Source organism: Acinonyx jubatus, chromosome C1, assembly GCF_027475565.1.
Source record: "Acinonyx jubatus isolate Ajub_Pintada_27869175 chromosome C1, VMU_Ajub_asm_v1.0, whole genome shotgun sequence".
Lineage (NCBI taxonomy): Eukaryota > Metazoa > Chordata > Mammalia > Carnivora > Felidae > Acinonyx > Acinonyx jubatus.
Window position 1 is genome coordinate 200,277,240 of NC_069381.1, and position 17,390 is coordinate 200,294,629.

The following is a 17,390-nucleotide window of genomic DNA, read 5'->3' on the forward strand; positions in this document are numbered from 1 at the left end:
CCCTGAGTGTGCGTCTGTGTCCAAATCTCCCCCTTTTATGACAACACCAGTCCTTTTGGAAAAGGAGCCCACCCTACCCCAGTCTGACTAGGCTGTTTCCATATAAGGCCACCTTCAGAGGTGCCCAGGGTTAGAACTTCGACGTATAAATTTGGTGGGCACACAATTCAATCCATAACAGATGGGTGTCACTCCCGGAGTTCTGGGGCACAGTTCCACATGCTCCATTGGCACACAGCTGACTCACACTGGCGTCTTGTTTCATCCTCTCAACGACCGCCCGCCCTGCAAGATGGGGAGGCCGAGCACATTTCTTTCGATGTAAGAGGCTGGGGGCAGTTAAATGGCTGTGGTTTGGACAGTCACCCTGTACACACCCCCGAGACCTGCTCGGCAGCCTGCTTCCCAGCTGTGACCATGGCAGGGTAATCAGCCTCCCTGCATCTCTGTTGTGGGAAGGCTGAAACGAGTTTGCAGAGGGTCTGGTGCAGTGCAAAGTCAAGTGGGTGTTCACAGGCCCTCACTGCCCTCCCCTCTCCCCTTGTGTGGCTCTCGGTGTCGAAAATCTCTTGAATTGAGCCGAGAGCCAATGAGGGCAGGGGTAGGAGAGTGTATATAACATGCCCAAGGTCACAAGGTCACACCTGCACCTTCTCTGCAGGTGTTTTTTCCCCCTCTCCTGGGCTGGCTCACCTTCCCCTGCCCTTTAGCTCCCTCCCAGTTCTGCCCCCACATGGTCTTCTGTCTTCCCAAAGATTGGGGAAGTGGCTGCACTATATCTTCAAGACATTTTATTCAGGGGCTGTTATGGATGTAGCCTGGGGCTGGGTGCCCAATTTCAGCCAGACACGGGAGGATCAAATTGGGATCCAGCAGTTCCTTCCAGAGACCTTTGACCTTGGAAAAGGAGATATGACCTTGGAAAAGGAGAAGTGACCTCAGGGAGTGTAGGTGGGGAGGGGGGCTGTGGCAACTGGGCTACAGAATCTTAGAGCTGGATGGAACCCTGGAACACTGCTACTCCAGGCCACAGAGGGGCAAACCCGGGAGGGGAGGTGATGTGCCAAGGTCAAATGTTGGGTGGTGCCCGGTGACAGAAGCCAGGCATCTGAGGCTATATTGGGACCAAAGGGGGACGTGGGGGCTGCCTTCCGGTGTCTGTGAGCCCAGTTCCCAAGGTTGGAGGGGCTTGTGTCGGTGCAGGGGTCGCCTCCAGGGCTCCTGAGGGGAGGGAGGGGAGGCTAAAAGCAAAGTGGGGGAGCGATCTGGGGATTGTGGGAATGTAGGGCCGTGCACCCGCCCCCGGCCATGCGTGGGGCGCCGGGAGAAGGGGCTGGCGGGCAGGGTGGGTCCTGCGGGGGCTCGCGCGTGGGGGCCGGGCCGGCCGGGGCGGAGTGAGTCACGGCCCGCCCGCTCCCATTGTGCGGCCCGGCGGCGGCGGCGGTGGCGGCGGCGGAGCTGCGGAGCCGAGCGCGAGGAGGTGGAGCCCCGGGCTGCGGGCTCCGGCGCCTGCGTCCGCCCGGCCGGCCCGGCTCGCCGCCGCCGCGGGCGCCCCCCGGCCGTCCGGCCCTGCGCGGCGCCAGGCCCCGGAGCGCGCGCGGGAGATGGGGCGCGGCGGCCGGCGTTGGCCCCGCACGCTCCGGAGCCCCGAGGTACCGCAGGGCGGGGCGCGGCGGGCCAGGACCACGGCCGGGGCCCCGGAGTGTCCCGGGCGTGGCGGGGCCTCGGATGGGCGCGCGGGCGGGCGGGGGGATCCGGCTCGGCGAGGGGGGAGAGGGCGGCCGCGCGAGGCTCCTGACCCCGCCCTCCTCCCCCAGGGCTCCTCACTAGGCCCCTGCAGCGCCCCCTTCTTCTCAACCGGGTCACGGGTCCCTCAGTGAGCAAGGCTCCCAAGTCGCCTCCCCGGCCATGGCCAACGGAGTGATCCCGCCGCCCGGGGGCGCCTCCCCCCTACCCCAGGTGACTGACGCGCGCGGGGGTGGAAGAAGACGGGAGGGACCCCCAAAGAGGAGAGGGGAGTCCTCTGGCCGACCTTGGGACCCCCAGATCCAGGGATGGAGCTGGGTTGGAGGGTATGGGGCGGGGGGGGGGGGGGCACGCTTTGGTATTTTTCAGTTCTGTTGCCCCTCCCCTCCCAAGCCCAGGGAGCCTGGGATGCTGACCCAAGCCTGGGGCGCAGGGAGAGGGGGTTGTTGAAGGTGGAGCCCGCTGGTCTCCCCCACCCACAGCCAGGGCTGGGAGTTGGGTGGGGGGGGGATGTGGGGCGTTCTTGGGTCAAGGGTCCTTAGGAGAGGCTGTCTGAGCCTGCAGGTCCGGGTGCCCTTGGAGGAGCCCCCTCTGAGTCCAGACCTGGAGGAGGAGGACGATGACTTGGGCAAGACCTTGGCTGTGAGCAGGTTTGGGGACCTCATCAGCAAGCCCCCGGCCTGGGACCCTGAGAAGCCCAGCCGCAGCTACAGCGAGCGGGACTTTGAGTGTGGGTAGCCTGGGGACCCCTAGTGTGGCCGCCCTCACCACCATCACCTTCATTGCCACCATCACCGTGCTCACCACTGGCTTGGTCACCCAGTGCCATCTTGTGCTGGACGCTGTGCTGGACGCTGTGCTGGGCCACCATGCCATGTTAAGTCATCCTGCCTCACTCACCCATCGCCTGTCCACCTTCCAGGGGACCGGGCCCCAGACGCAGGGGAGACACAGGGAGATGGGCCTGAGGCTTCCCTCCGTGACCTTCGTCTTCCCCAAGTCTCTGCCATACCTCCGGCCCTGCTCTCTTCTCTCTGCCTCCTCCCTCAGCTCTGACTCTGCCTTCCCCCCTTGCTGTATCGTGTCCTATTTCCCCAAGCCCCCCTTTCACGACCTTCTCCCTTAGGCCCATTCCCCCGCTCTGCCAGGCCTTACCAATGGCAGGACGTGGATACAGGTGTTGGGGGGAGCCTGGCTCTCGAGGAAGGACTAGGGTGCCCTTGTTTGAGGCCCTGAGCTAGAATAAGGTGTGTGCCCCTAGGGTGGCGAGGGGCCCCCTCTGCTGTGGGGACCCCAACCGGCTCTCCTGCACCCCCAGTTCACCGGCACACATCCCACCACACCCACCACCCGCTCTCGGCGCGCCTGCCTCCACCCCACAAGCTGCGGCGACTGCCCCCCACCTCTGCCCGGCAGACCAGGAGGAAGAGGAAGAAGGAGAAGACCTCTGCTCCCCCCTCTGAGGGGACCCCTCCCATCCAGGAGGAGGGGGCAGCCGGAGTGGAGGAGGAGGAGGAGGAGGAGGAGGAGGAAGAGGAAGGGGAATCTGAGGCAGAACCTGTGGAGCCCCCGCCCTCAGGGTCCCCACAGAAAGCAAAGGTATGGGTCTGCCCCCGAAGGAGCACCGACTCCTCAGGGAGGGGTGCAGAGAGGAGAGGAAGGAAGACGAAGCAGAGGGGGCTGGGCCTGCCTGGGGGAAGCAGAGTCGGGGGTTGGGGGCTGAGTCTGGGCAGGGACCCAGGCACTCTGCTTTGTCCACAGTTCTCCATTGGAAGTGACGAGGATGACAGTCCTGGCCTCTCCGGGAAAGCTGCCTTCACCAAGCCCCTGCCCTCGGTGGGCCCTTGCTCTGACAAGAGCCCCCAGCAGTCAGTCAGGTACTGGCATCCAGCCCAGAGCAGGTCCCAGGCTCCTTCCTGACCCTGGGGACTGTCCCCAGCTCTGACCCCGGGGAAGAGGGGAGGAGAGGAGAGGGGGCGGAGGAAGCGGGGAGGGGCACGCCTCCCTCTCTATCCACATGACTGACAAAGAGGAGAGAGAAGGTGTCACTAGAGAGGACAGGGCTAGAGGGGGAAGGACAGAGAGGAAGGGGGGGACTGGTGTGGTGGGGGCAGGGAGCTGGACGTGAGCTTCCTTCTCTGCCCAGAAGGAGTCTGTGTCTAGTGCCCAGGGGGCTATTCCAGGCCCCACCCCAAACTGGAGGAGGGCAAAGGAACCCCCTAACCTGGCCCATCTCCACCATGGTTCCCTGTCAAGTCCAAGGCTGCCATGGTGCCTCCTCAGCTCCCCGAGCCCCCGGGCCCGGGCCTCCCGAGTCGCTGGGGAGAAGAGCCGGCCCTGGAGCCCGTCGGCCAGCTATGACCTTCGGGAACGGCTGTGCCCAGGCAGTGCCCTGGGTAGCCCAGGTGGCCCGGAGCAGCAGGTGCCCACTGACGAGGCGGAGGCCCAGATGCTGGGCTCCGCGGACCTGGACGACATGAAGAGTGAGTGACACCCTGTGGCAGCCCCCGTGGCCCACCCCCATGGGCGCCCCGCCTGTGAGGAACCTTGGGGAAGCTCTGTGCTCTCCCCAGACTAGCGCTGGGTCCCCTCTGCAGTATCCCTGTCTGCTGGAATGTGGCCAGGGGCGGGGAGCTCACTACCTCACCAAGCCACTTCTCTGGTTGCCAGAGCTGAGATTTCCCTTCGTGACACCTCTGTCCTTCTGTCCTGATTCTGTCCTCTGAGTCACCCCCTGAATAAGGCAACCTCTCTTCCCCATGGCATTTGGAGATTTTATATCTCCTCTTCCCCTAAGGCTCATCTTCTCATCTTCTTTTTGGCCCCTTCACACTGGCCCCCTGAGCGTGAGCCACTCTTCTGGGTCCTGCTTCTCCCTACATCAGGGGCCCCATACTTGTCACACCACCGTTGGCAGGGCCTGGCCGTGATCTCGGCACATTCCTTCCGTCTTATCAGTGCCCTGGTTTCTGTGCCACCTGTCATCACCCACGGGGCTCTGTGCCCGGGCCAGGGGCATCACTGACCCCACCTCCCTCCCCCTTGGAACCACAGTGTGTGGGCGCGGGTGGGAGGGAGGGCTTTGAGCTCAGTACGTCATGGAAAGTTGCCAGGGCCTGAGGACAGGGACAGGAACAATCCGATGGCAGCAGTGGTGTGGGGGTGGGGGTCAGGGGGAGGGCGTGTTTACAGACTCAGGGAGGGGGCTGGAAGCAGCAGGGAGCAGGCCCGGGGCTGCCAGGAGTCAGGAGGCTCTGGTTGGGTGAAGACCACTGGCCCAGGCTCCCGCCTTTTAGGAAAGCCAGGGCTCTGGGAGGGAGCAGGGGCCGAGGGCTCGGCCCCCGGGGAAATGATGAGCCTGCTGGAGGAGGTCACAGAGCCCATCGGGGCACCAAGCCCTAGGCCTGAGGACGCTGAGAGCCGGGGCCCTGGAATGGCCCCAGCCCCCAGCACTCGAGACTCGCTGACCTCAGAGGACTTAGAGATGTTGGTGCTGGACCTTGATGACTGTGACCCATGGGAACCCACCCAGGGCCAGCTGAGCCCCATGGCAGGGGGACCAGCTTGTGAGTAACTGGGCAGCTGGCCTTTCCGCAGCTGCTGGCCTGGAAGGGGCAGGCGGGGAGGAAGGAACAGAACTCTCCTTGAGTCTGCCAGATGTGTGTATCAATGGGGGAGACCTGGGTGCTGAGAGAGGGCACAGGGAAAGTGTTGGGGGCCTGGTGAATTGATACAGGTCATAGAGCTCCAGCATGAGAGGCAGCGGCCATGGGCGAGGGAAGGGAGCTGGGGCTGTGGACTGAGCTGGGGTCTGCCTTTTTACGGTGGTCCCCTGTGTTACTTTGGGCTAGTCCATCTCCCTGTCCGGGCTTCACTGTCCTTGTCTGTGGTGTGGAGGTGTGGACATGGCCCCTGGGCAATCGTGGCACCCGCCAGGTAGACTGGCTGGGCAGAGCAGGGGGCCGGAGGGGTTAACTGTGGCCGTGAGGCCCTGAGCTGGACCGCTGGGACCACAAAGCCTGCCTCGTCTGCAGGTCACCGGCTGGAGGACAACCCTGGCATGCGGCGTCACCTAGTGAAGAAGCCGTCGCGCACGCAGGGTGGGAGGGGCAGCCCCGGTGGCTTGGCCCCCATCCTGCGCAGGAAGAAGAAGAAGAAGACGTTGGATCGGAGGCCTCATGAGGTACCGGGCCTGCGGCTTCCTCTCCCCTCCTCCCCAGAGCCTCCTCTTCCCTCCTCCCTGCCTCGCCTGGGTGCCGTGTCTCTGAGACCGCCGGTCCCACCTGGCGGCCCCCAGACCCTCACCTTGGCGTCTGCCTCAGGTGTTTGTGGAGCTCAATGAGCTGACGCTGGACCGCAGCCAGGAGCCCCACTGGCGGGAGACGGCGCGCTGGATCAAGTTTGAGGAGGATGTGGAGGAAGAGACAGAGCGCTGGGGCAAGCCCCACGTGGCCTCGCTCTCTTTCCGCAGCCTTCTGGAGCTCCGGAGGACCATCGCCCACGGTAGGCACCCCGCGGGCCTGTCCTGGGGTGCAGTGCCCTCTTCAGAGACCCCGGAGGTTGGCCCGCAGCAGGCTGTCCAGCTCTTGGGGACTGCTCCCTGGAGTCCTGGGCCCAGGCGAGGTCCGGCTGCCACTCTGGAGATGTGGGGTCTGACTGCTTGCTTAGCCGTAAGCTCTGAGGGCCTGAGCTGTGCCTCTGGTGCCCGGTGCAGGACCTGGGCCGTAGTAGGCCGCAGTCCAAGTGCGGGAAGCTCGCCCGTGGCTCCCCTCCCTGGGTTTGGAGGGGCCGTCCCTTGCTCTTGTGTTCCCTTTGCACACCCCCCTCTCTGGCTCGGCGAGGCCACGTGGAACGGTGTGGAACGGTGAGCCCTGGGCGCTTGGCTTGCGCCGCGTGTCTGCCTGCCCCGGGGGAGCGAGGCAGCCGGGGTGGTTGTTCCTATCTGACGGGGCCCTGCCCCCTTCCTCGACTGTGCCCCCAGGAGCTGCCCTCCTGGACCTGGAGCAGACCACTCTGCCGGGTATCGCACATCTCGTGGTGGAGACCATGATCGTGTCTGACCAGATCCGTCCGGAGGACAGGGCCAGTGTCCTGCGCACCCTCCTGCTGAAACACAGGTGCCAGGGTGGGGTGCCTGGGACGGGCCTTCTAGGTCAGCTGCTCTTCCAGGAGCACAGACTCACCTGTGTGGCTTTCTAGCCTCTGCTTGCATAACCCAGGTGACAGGGAGTTTATTCCTCGTTCATCTTTGGACAGCACCAGCCGTTAGAAGGTTCTTTCTTACACTGAGGTACAAGGGATGCAGATCCTTTTCTTTTTTCTTTTCTTTTCTCTTCTCTTTCCTTTTCTCTTCTTTCTTTTTTCTTTTCTTTCTTTTCTTTTCTCTTTCCTCTTTTCTCTTTTCTTTCCTTTTCTCTTTTTTCTTTTCTTTTCTTTTCCTTTTTCCTTTCCTTTTCTCTTTTTTCTTTTCTCTTCTTTTCTTTCTTTTCTTTTTCCTTTTTCTTTCCTTTTCTCTTTTTTCTTTTTTTTCCTTTGTTTTGCTTTTTTCTTTCAAGTTTAAAAAAAAATTTTTTTTTCAAGAACGGGGGAGGGGCAGAGAGAGAGGGAGACACAGAATCGGAAACAGGCTCCAGGCTCTGAGCCATCAGCCCAGAGCCTGACGCGGGGCTCGAACTCACGGACCGCGAGATCGTGACCTGGCTGAAGTCGGACGCTTAACCGACTGCGCCACCCAGGCGCCCCTTCTTTCAAGTTTTTTAAATGTTTTTATTTATTTTTGAGAGAGAAAGACAGAGGATGAACAGGGGAGGGGCAGAGAGGGATACACAGAATCCGAATCAGGCTCTGAACTGTCAGCACAGAGCCCAACGCAGGGCTCAAACTCACGAACTGTGAGATCATGACCTGAGCCAAAGTCGGATGCTCAACCGACTGAGACACCCAGGCGCCCCCCTCCGCCGACCCTTTATTTCTCATTTCTTCATGACCTCAGCCCACTAAGGGCATCTCCTCTTAACCTGCCTTGCTCCCTCTGCCCTCTTCACAGCCATCCCAATGATGACAAGGACACTGGCTTCTTTCCCCGAAACCCGTCCAGCTCCAGTGTGAACTCGGTCATGGGGAATCATCACCCAACCCCCAGCCATGGCCCTGACGGTGCAGTGCCTACCATGGCCGAGGACGTGGGGGAACCAGCCCCTCTCTGGCCTCATGACCCAGATGCCAAGGAGGTCAGTCGCCTTGCTCTGACCTGGGCTGGGGGACTGAGAGGGCTTCTGATTTCACACTGGAGGCCACTGGTGGCTTCGTTGAGTGGGTCAGGAAGGTTGGATGCCTGGTACCACACCAGGCATGTGGGGGATCCAGATACGCATGAGGGCCTCTGCCCTACAGAAATAGGAGGTTTAGATGAGATGATGTGGCAGACCCATGGGAGCCGTTTAAACAAGATAAGGCTGAGGTGGTCGTGAGCTGCTCGGAGGAGGGGTCCACAGCCCAAGTGGTCTGCTCCCGATGTGGGGTGCGTCACCCCGGGGAGGGACAAAACAGGGCCCAGGTCCAGGGGTTGGAGGGCCGAGTCCAGGGGGGCTGAAGCAAGGGAGGGGAGGGCCTGCCACGGCCTCCGGTCAGGGTCCCAGCCCTATTCCAGTTCTGCGTCCTTAGAAGCCCCTCCACATGCCTGGGGGAGACAGTCACCGGGGAAAAAGCCTGAAGCTACTGGAGAAGATCCCTGAAGATGCCGAGGCTACTGTTGTGCTCGTGGGTAAGGAGGGCAGGGGGCTGGGGTTACTGGGTGTGTGGGTTTCCTTCCACTGTGGTCTGTTGGTCTTTTGCTTTGGCCTGCAGGCCACCTCTTCCATCCCTGGCCAGCCCCCGAACTTGCACCTGCTTTTCTTGACAGCCTGTCTTGCCCCCAGCTCTTTCTTTCTCAGTCCTCTGCCTGCCTCCCGTCCAGTTTTCTGCTGTTTGGGACTGCTGCTAGTCTGCACGGCACTTTTGTGGGAGTTAAAAAGAAGCACTCTTTCTTGAAGACTGTGAACGTTTCATCTATCGATGAATCATAATAAATATGTAAACGTATGAATGAATAGGGTTTCTTTAGATTGCGGTTTCTTCGTGCAGCACGCAACCTGCTCAACTGTACATGACAGCCCCAGATGTTTTCTTTAGGGCCAGCCTGGACTGATCCTCTTTACGCAGTGCCCGGTGCCTTACTCTCCCCCACAGGCTGCGTGCCTTTCTTGGAGCAGCCGGCGGCAGCTTTTGTGCGACTGAATGAGGCTGTGCTCTTGGAGTCTGTGCTCGAGGTCCCGGTGCCGGTTCGCTTTCTCTTTGTGATGCTGGGTCCCAGCCACACCAGCACTGACTACCACGAGCTTGGGCGTTCCATTGCCACCCTCATGTCTGACAAGGTGGGTCCTGCAGGCCCCGGGCTGGGTGCTCTAGGCCTGTTCCCCTGAGCCCTACTTTTCCCCAGTCTCTCCCTGCCTACCTTGGTGCCTGTGGATGCAGGGGTGCTGGGGGCCCTTCTGGGTGGAGGCAGTGCTCTGGAGTGGTTGTGAAGGAGCTGTTGGCCAAGGGGAGAAGAGGGAGCCCTAGGCTGGGGCCGTTGGAAGGGGAGGTGGTTGAAGAGGGAGAAAGAGTTCTGGATGAGTCATGAGACTTGAAGGGGAGGGCTGGGTATGTCGGTCTTCGCTGTGGCTTCTCCTCGGCTTGGATAGGAAGGTCCTCTGGCCAGGGGTGATGTTGGAAATCCGTACTAACCAACCTGTAGGGTGTGGGTACTCTAGTCAGAATGGTTTCGGGGGCCCCTGCTATGCCAAGCATTGCCCTTTTAGTTGTGGCGTTGTGGAAAAATCTCGAAGCTCCTAGGGGAACAGAAAGCATTTGGAGGTTCAGGGTTGTGGCCGGCCGATTGCTGGCCAGCAGGGACATGACTCCGTATTTTGACAATCGGACTGGACGCGTATACGTGGCCAGACATCCACCCTGCCTCTGGCTCTGTGAGGGCCCAACGCCTCCTCTCCGAAGCCCTCCCAGGGGCGCTCTGGGAGGCTCAGCCCTTGCCTCTCCTGCCCCCAGCTGTTTCATGAGGCTGCCTACCAGGCAGATGACCGGCAGGACCTCCTGAGTGCCATCAGCGAGTTCCTGGATGGCAGCATCGTGATCCCCCCATCGGAGGTAGAGGGCCGTGACCTGCTGCGCTCCGTGGCCGCCTTCCAGCGCGAGCTGCTGAGGAAGCGGAGGGAACGTGAACAGACCAAAGTGGAGATGACTACCCAGGGAAGCTATGTGGCCCCTGGGAAAGGTCAGCCCCTTTGGGGCCCATCCCCTACCCGCCCTGGAGCTCCTAAGGTCGTGACCCAGCCTGCCCTGACTCCCTAGCTCCTGCATGCCCGCTCCCAGCCCCTGTCGGGGAGGACTGAGCCCAGGGCCCCGCCGCGGGAGGGGTGGTCTGTGCTCCAACAGCCCCTTGTTCCCCCAGAGCTGGCTGTGGAGTTGGGGGGCTCTGAGGCGACCCCTGAAGATGACCCCCTGCTGCGGACTGGCTCAGTGTTTGGGGGGCTCGTGCGGGATGTGAAGCGTCGGTACCCGCACTACCCCAGTGACCTGCGAGATGCCTTGCACTCCCAGTGCGTGGCGGCCGTGCTGTTCATCTACTTCGCTGCCCTCAGCCCTGCCATCACCTTCGGGGGCCTGCTAGGTGAGAGGGAGGGGAGGCAGGGCGAGGCGCCCAGCGTCACCCTCAAGGTCTGTGGTTGGGAGACCCCAGGGATCACTCTTGCAGGGGTTGGGAGGGGTGCAAGGGGCGAGGGAGGCTGTGGCCGCCCCAGGGGTACTGGTGGTGAGGGGCCTGGGAGGGATGGGGCTGGGCTCTGGGGGGCTGCTCTGTCCTAGTTGGGTCCCCAGGTCAGGGTAAGCTAGATGAAGAGGAGGGCCCGGGTCCAAGGAGCCAGGCCAGGGCCCTCCCACTGACCCTCGCCCTCGCCAGGGGAGAAGACGGAGGGCCTGATGGGCGTGTCCGAGCTGATTGTGTCCACCGCTGTGCTTGGCGTCCTCTTCTCCCTGCTGGGGGCCCAGCCGCTTCTTGTGGTCGGCTTCTCCGGGCCATTGCTGGTGTTCGAAGAAGCCTTCTTCAAGGTGACGGCGCTACCTTGCCCCTCCCCAGGGATCAGCTTCTCACGCCCTGTCCCTTGGCCCAGGCCATGGGTCCCTGCAGTGTCTCCCCTCCTCCTCCTTTGGATCCCGTGACCTCTTCCCCCCCCCCCCCCCCAATCCCGCTGCCAGGGTCTCTGACCTCTGTGGGTAACCACACCTCCCTCCTGTCCTCCAGTTCTGCCGAGCCCAGGACCTGGAGTACCTCACCGGCCGGGTGTGGGTTGGCCTCTGGCTGGTGGTTTTTGTCCTTGCCCTGGTGGCCGCCGAAGGCAGCTTCCTGGTCCGCTATATCTCACCTTTCACCCAGGAGATCTTCGCCTTTCTCATCTCGCTTATTTTCATCTATGAGACCTTCCACAAGCTGTACAAGGTGGAGGTCCAGAGAGGTCTTGGGGGGTGGGCGTAGGTGGGGGCTGGGAAGCGCCCTGGGGAGGAGAGCATGGGGGTGGCGCATGGAGCCCTGGGAGCAGAGGGGGCAGGGAGGAGGGCTCCGTTGGGTGTGGGCGTGGGGGGTTGGGACACCCTGGGCTAGGTCAGCGCTGAAGGGCAGGGAGCCACAGCCAGAGGGTACAGGTTGGAACTCCAGTGGGGTCCAACCAGTGTGTGATGGAGTGGGGCGCTGTCAGTGCTATGGGGCTCCTTTTGTAGAGGACTGTGTGTGTGTGTGTGTGTGTGTGCACGCGCGTGTGTGCGTGCATGGTGTAGCTGGGTGTCCTGTGACGCTGTTGCTTGGTCAGGTATGTGAGGACCCAGGCTTCGCCCTCACAGCTGTATGAAATCAGGGTGATGAAATTAGGGTCACCCGCCCAGGTTCAGTGTCACAACCTTGTACCCCACACAGGTATTCACAGAGCACCCGCTGCTGCCATTCTACCCTCCCGAGGGGGCATTGGAGGCTGGGCTAGACCTGAATGGGAGTGCCCTGCCCCCCACTGAGGGGCCGCCGGGCCCAAGGAACCAGCCCAACACGGCTCTGCTGTCCCTCATTCTCATGCTTGGGACCTTCCTCATTGCCTTCTTCCTACGAAAGTTCAGGAACAGCCGCTTCTTGGGTGGCAAGGTGCGTGGCTGGGGACTGGGGGGCCCCCATGGGTCCCCCCCCACCCCCAGTTCCTGCTGTCACTGCCAGTCTCCGCTCCAGAGAGGGGCTTCCCCCTTGTCCCGGTCAACCCATGGACCTAAACCAAATCTGTGCAGTCCCTTCCCCACCGGAAGCGTCAGAGAAATTGAATCAGGGGAGGAATGTCCTCTTGAGCTGCGCAGCACCCATGGGACTTAGAGGGACGGGTCAGGGGATTTCTGGCTCCAGCTTGGACCCAAGGGAATCGGGACTAATGAGCCCTCATGTCAGTGCCCCTGACCCTCACGTTCACCTTCTGCTCCTTTACCCCATTGGCTCCTCTCTCCAGGCTCGCCGCATCATTGGGGACTTTGGCATCCCCATTTCCATTCTGGTGATGGTCCTAGTGGATTACTCTATTACAGACACCTACACGCAGGTGAGCGAGCTCCCCCGCCCCCCAGCCCCGGCAGGGGATTCTCACCCCAGAGTCTTGAGAGGGAGGCCACGACTCGTTCCCATTGCTGCAGTGGCCATGATCAAGGGTGGGCCTCAGCTTTCCTAGTGACATGGTGACCTGCTGGGGCCGCGCTGGGGAGGGTGGGTGGGCTGGGGGCCGCTGAGGTGGCCAGCCGGGGGGGGGGGCGGTGTGAGGCTGTGTGACCCTGTGCCTAGACTCCTGGAGCAAGTAATGGGCTGGGGGCCAAATGACAGGTGTCCCTGGGCCTCAGGGAGAAAAGATGTCATTCTCTTTTACCAGACCCTTGCAGGGACAGTGACTTTGGAAGATGGAAAACTAATTTCCCCAAAACCTGTTCACATCCAGGTTTCCTGGAGTCCTGGGACAGGGAACACAGAACTTGGTGGTGGGGGCAGTGCCACCCTGTGGGGTTCTTAGCATGGGGAGGCCGTGTGCCTGAACCCTGTCTTCCTTCCTGCCATGCAGAAGCTGACGGTGCCCACAGGGCTCTCAGTGACATCCCCCCATAAGCGCACGTGGTTCATCCCACCCCTGGGCAGTGCCCGTCCCTTCCCGCCCTGGATGATGGTGGCGGCGGCTGTCCCTGCCCTCCTGGTCCTCATCTTGATCTTCATGGAGACACAGATCACTGCGTGAGGGGGCTGGAGGACCCTGGGTGGAGGAGGTTGGGGAAGAGCGGGAAGTGGTGGGAGTGGTGGCAAGGGGGGGGGCACGTGGGCCTGGGCACAGTTTCCCTGCGGTGCTGTGACACGATACCCATCTGTCTGCATCATCATTTGCGAGGTGGCACTTGGCAGTCCTCACCACATTCTGGCAGTACGTTCTCTCGCCCAGTGATGCTCGCATGTGTCTCATTTTGGTTTTAAACCACAACGTGGTGAGATCTGGCATCTGGCTTTTGTGGTGCTTTAAATACCCACAGTATGAGATTTTAGCTCTGATTTGCTTAGCCGTGAGAACATCACTTTGGGAACTTGAAAGAGGAAACTGGCAGGCCCTGGGGAGAGCTCTTCCCTGCATGTCGTTCCCCCACGACGACGCTGTCCCTGCTGCGCGTGCCCGGCCTCGCGGCTGGCCTGCCCTCCTAGCCCCTCAGCCCTCGCTTCCCGTCCCGTCCCTGCAGGCTCATCGTCAGCCAGAAGGCACGGAGGCTGCTCAAGGGCTCTGGCTTCCACCTGGACCTGCTCCTGATCGGCTCACTGGGGGGGCTCTGTGGGCTGTTTGGGTTGCCCTGGCTCACGGCTGCCACCGTCCGCTCAGTCACTCATGTGAATGCACTGACTGTTATGCGCACTGCCATCGCTCCTGGCGACAAGCCCCAGATCCAGGAGGTGCGGGAGCAGCGGGTCACTGGAGTGCTCATCGCCAGCCTCGTGGGTGAGAGCACCCACCTTGCAAGGCCCCCTGCCCCCACCCCACAGACTTGCCTTCTCGGACCCTGTGGCCTTAAATCCACTGTCTATCCCGGACTTGACCCAGGTGACTCCTGAGTCTCCGAAGGCATCACGTCTAGCACCCGCTGTGACCCCAACCTGCCTCTTAACACTCTGTGAACCTTTTTACCCCGAGCCTTTTCCTGGTTCTCTGTCCTGCTCCATCTTCTCTTGTTTGTAGCGACGAGGCCCAGATCCCCTCTCCACGGGGCCCGTCCATCTTCATGGTGGCCATCCGAGGGGTCAGGTAGGTCTGTGTCACCTCCTCCAGGCCTGTCTATCGTCATGGGGGCTGTGCTGCGCCGGATCCCGTTGGCTGTGCTCTTTGGGATTTTCCTGTACATGGGGGTCACGTCACTGTCCGGCATCCAGCTGTCCCAGCGTCTGTTGCTTATCCTCATGCCGGCGAAACACCATCCTGAGCAACCCTATGTGACCAAGGTAGGGCCAGGAAGCATGGAGGTGGGGAGGAGGGGTGATGGGGAGGGGCCGCGAGGGATTCCCGGGCTGGAGATGGACAGGATGACGGTGGAGGGTAAGTTGGGGCCTGGGGAGCTGAGTCCCCAGAGACTCGGGTGTGGGGAGCAGGCCGAGGGCTGCGCCGCCGTGAGACTCGAGGCCGGTTCCCCAGGTGAAGACGTGGCGGATGCACCTGTTCACCTGCATCCAGCTGGGCTGCATTGCGCTGCTCTGGGTCGTCAAGTCCACAGCGGCCTCACTCGCCTTTCCCTTCCTGCTGCTGCTCACGGTGCCTCTGAGGCGTTGCCTTCTGCCCCGGCTCTTCCAGGAAAGGGAGCTGCAGGCGGTAAGGGATGCTGCGCGGGGCGGTGTGAGGGCAGATGGGCCCTGGAATCGGGGGCTCCTGGGTCCCAGCCTCTGCTGTGCCACCTGCTAGTTGTGTGACCAGAGGCAAGTTACCTAACCTCCTGGAATCTTACTTCCAGCTGTAGGAAAGGGCTGATAATGGAGTCTTCCTTATAGGAGTGTCGTGAGGGTTAAGCGCTAATCCAGGTAAAGCACCAAGTATGACGGTTTGGTGTGAAATCCACACAGGACTACTGCCGATAGCTGTGCAGGTCGTGTCCTGCACAAAAGCACACAGCTCAGGGACAAGCGGGGGTGGTGTGGCACCGAAACCCACCCCGAGCTCTGTTTTGGTCAGCTGGAGGAAGGGACGTGGTTTTGAAGTCACCCACCCGAACGCGGTGTACAGGGTAACACAGGAGCGAGGATTGGCCCCTTGGAAGTACTTGAGCGGCAGTAACGGCTGTCACCGTTACTGTTATCGGGAGGTGTCACTGGGCCGGCGACCTGAGAGTTTTGGCCAGAGGGAAGTGTTTCAGGCTGGGGTCATGGTCCCCGCAGTCAGCGAGGCCCGGGAAGGTGTGGGCTGCTGGCCGGAGGCGTTGCTGGGGACTGGGAGGGCGGGAGCCGCCTCCCTGCCTCTCCCAACCCTCTCCCTTCTGCAGCTGGACTCTGAAGACGCTGAACCAAACTTTGACGAGGACGGCCAGGATGAATACAACGAGCTGCACATGCCCGTGTGATCCTCCAACGTGGTGCCCCTCAGAGACCCCGATACCTTAGTGATCGACACCTGGGCCCCAGTCGGAGCCCAGCCCCAGGGCCAGCGGGTTCCTCACAACCCAGAGACGTGCCTGGAACCACCACCGCCACGGGCAGAGCAGCCCAATGACTCTGCCTAGGGCACTGACCTTGGCTCACCCAGGCCCTTTCACAGACCAGACCGGCACAGGCTTTGAGCTCATTATAACCACACTCCTTGTCTTGTGTCTGCCTCACTTTCTTGCTTCCATCTCTGGTCTCTCAGGTCATACTTATCCAACTGGAATTGGAAGAATTCTATTTTCAGGGTCATCAAAGCCAGGGAGAGTTTGGAGGCAAGGACAGAATTCTTGGGGGAACGGGAGAGAATCAAGGCCACAGAAGGTCAGAGCTGGACCTTATCGTCACCCCCTTGGGCCCTCTCGAGTACAGCTGAGGAAGGAGCAGGAGGCTCAAGGTCTGGCTCAAGGTCACATACTGCTAATCTGTCCCCTGCTTAGAAGGGGGAGGGTGGGAAAGGGGAAGGGGAGGAGGTTGCTCCGCTTTAGCCACTAGAGAAATCAGAGTGTCCCCAGTGGCTTTGGGCCTGTAGAGGGAAATGGAAAATGTTTATCTTCTTTTCCTGATCCCTGGCATTCCGAGGAGCAGGGACAGTAGCCCAATCCCCTAGACGCCAGGGTGGTGCTGGATTTGGGTCCCTGGACCATTTTAGATTCTCACGGCTTAAAAGAATGGCAGTTGGGGATTCCTGAGGCCACTCCTTGTGCAACAGTCTGTTATGCCAGAAATAACCTGTGAGGCCTTGAAGAGGGTGCAAACTGGGAGCCCATTGCGTCACAGTTGCTAGGCAACCGGTAGCGTTGTGAAGCAGGTTGGCCCTGTGTTGCCCCCTGGTGGCCATTCTCTCACACTGCAGGCTCCGTCCCCACCGGGCAGGAGTAGCGCTGCCACCTGGTGGACCCGCTGGATCTCGTGGTCAGAGATCCCAGGGACGCACATTCTGTGCCTCCTTGGGAGACACGGAGAGGGCCGGGAATGTTACGTGGAGTTCCACAGCCCCCTGGGTGGCTCTGTGCATCCCGATCCAGGCTTCCTCAGCCCCACCCTAGCTGGCCTTGCTTCTTCCTTAGCCTTTTCCTAGTTTCGTCCCTCGTGTTCAGGCCAACAGCTAGAGCCCTGAAGCTGGTCAGCACAGAGGGGACAGAGCGCTGCGAGGCCGTTTGTGGTGTTCATAGGGAAGAGATGCCCTTCCAGACGTCCCAAATTGCCATTTGGGTTTAAGCATTTCAGTCCAGCCGGCTCCTTTGGTCTCCGGCGACACCATGGCCTCTAAGTTCATTTGGCCTTTGACTGGCTCCCTTGGCCTAATGAAGACAAAATCCCTCTTCCCTGAGGTTGGCCAAGTCCCGGTGGAATTTCAGAGGAACTGTGCCAGGAGCAAAGTGAATGAAGGTCAAAGACAAAATCCCGGAAAGTAGATTGAGAGCAGAGCAGATTGCGAAGGAGATGGCAGAGGCAACAGATGGGCGTGGCTGAGAGGCGTTGTATGCAGGGGTGGGGGTGGGGGGGTCCGTCAGGGTGCGGGTGGGTTTCCCCATTTGATCTGGGGGATGCGGGGGACCCCGAAGGAAAGAACCTACTACTTCCTAAGCCCCTGAGGGCAAGTGCTAACTTGAGCCGCGAAAGCTTGGCTCTTCATTGGACACAGGCTGTGTCAGTCATCTCTACTTGGCAAATAGCTGGGAGGTGGGGGTGTTCCTCAACTGGAAAATGAGAAACAAGATGGCGGGGGCATTTCAAAAGGAATGCGTCTGGGTCCTGGCTGGTGGCCTTCAGTAAAATTAGGAGCCAGGGCCTCAGGGCAGTAGGTGAAAAGGTAGAACCAGATACAACTTCTGGCTAGTGAACATGTTGCCCAGTGTGGAAGGATTTGAATAAGACCTAA

At 61.1% G+C, this 17,390-nt stretch overlaps 1 protein-coding gene across 4 annotated transcripts; it reads left to right on the forward strand.

The window, feature by feature from the left end:
• Positions 1–1,158: 1,158 nt before the first annotated feature.
• On the forward strand, positions 1,159–15,670 carry SLC4A3 (solute carrier family 4 member 3). Of its 4 annotated transcripts, none has more exons than XM_053215846.1 (23): positions 1,159–1,178; positions 1,818–1,959; positions 2,311–2,476; positions 3,065–3,345; positions 3,508–3,623; positions 4,003–4,229; positions 5,781–5,929; positions 6,069–6,249; positions 6,728–6,863; positions 7,793–7,976; positions 8,410–8,509; positions 8,974–9,158; positions 9,829–10,054; positions 10,232–10,450; positions 10,739–10,887; positions 11,081–11,275; positions 11,747–11,965; positions 12,315–12,404; positions 12,912–13,078; positions 13,570–13,823; positions 14,151–14,320; positions 14,511–14,684; positions 15,349–15,670. In XM_053215846.1, the coding sequence occupies exons 2-23, from the start codon at positions 1,909–1,911 to the stop codon at positions 15,424–15,426; spliced, it is 3,717 nt and encodes a 1,238-aa protein (XP_053071821.1). In that variant the 5' UTR covers positions 1,159–1,178; positions 1,818–1,908; the 3' UTR covers positions 15,427–15,670. The 4 variants fall into 4 exon arrangements, with proteins under 4 accessions (XP_053071821.1, XP_026905452.1, XP_026905457.1 ...); XM_027049651.2 differs by lacking the exon at positions 1,159–1,178 and adding an exon at positions 1,425–1,652; XM_027049656.2 differs by lacking the exon at positions 1,159–1,178 and adding an exon at positions 1,426–1,652 and having other exon boundaries at positions 4,030–4,229.
• The last annotated feature ends 1,720 nt before the right edge of the window (positions 15,671–17,390 follow it).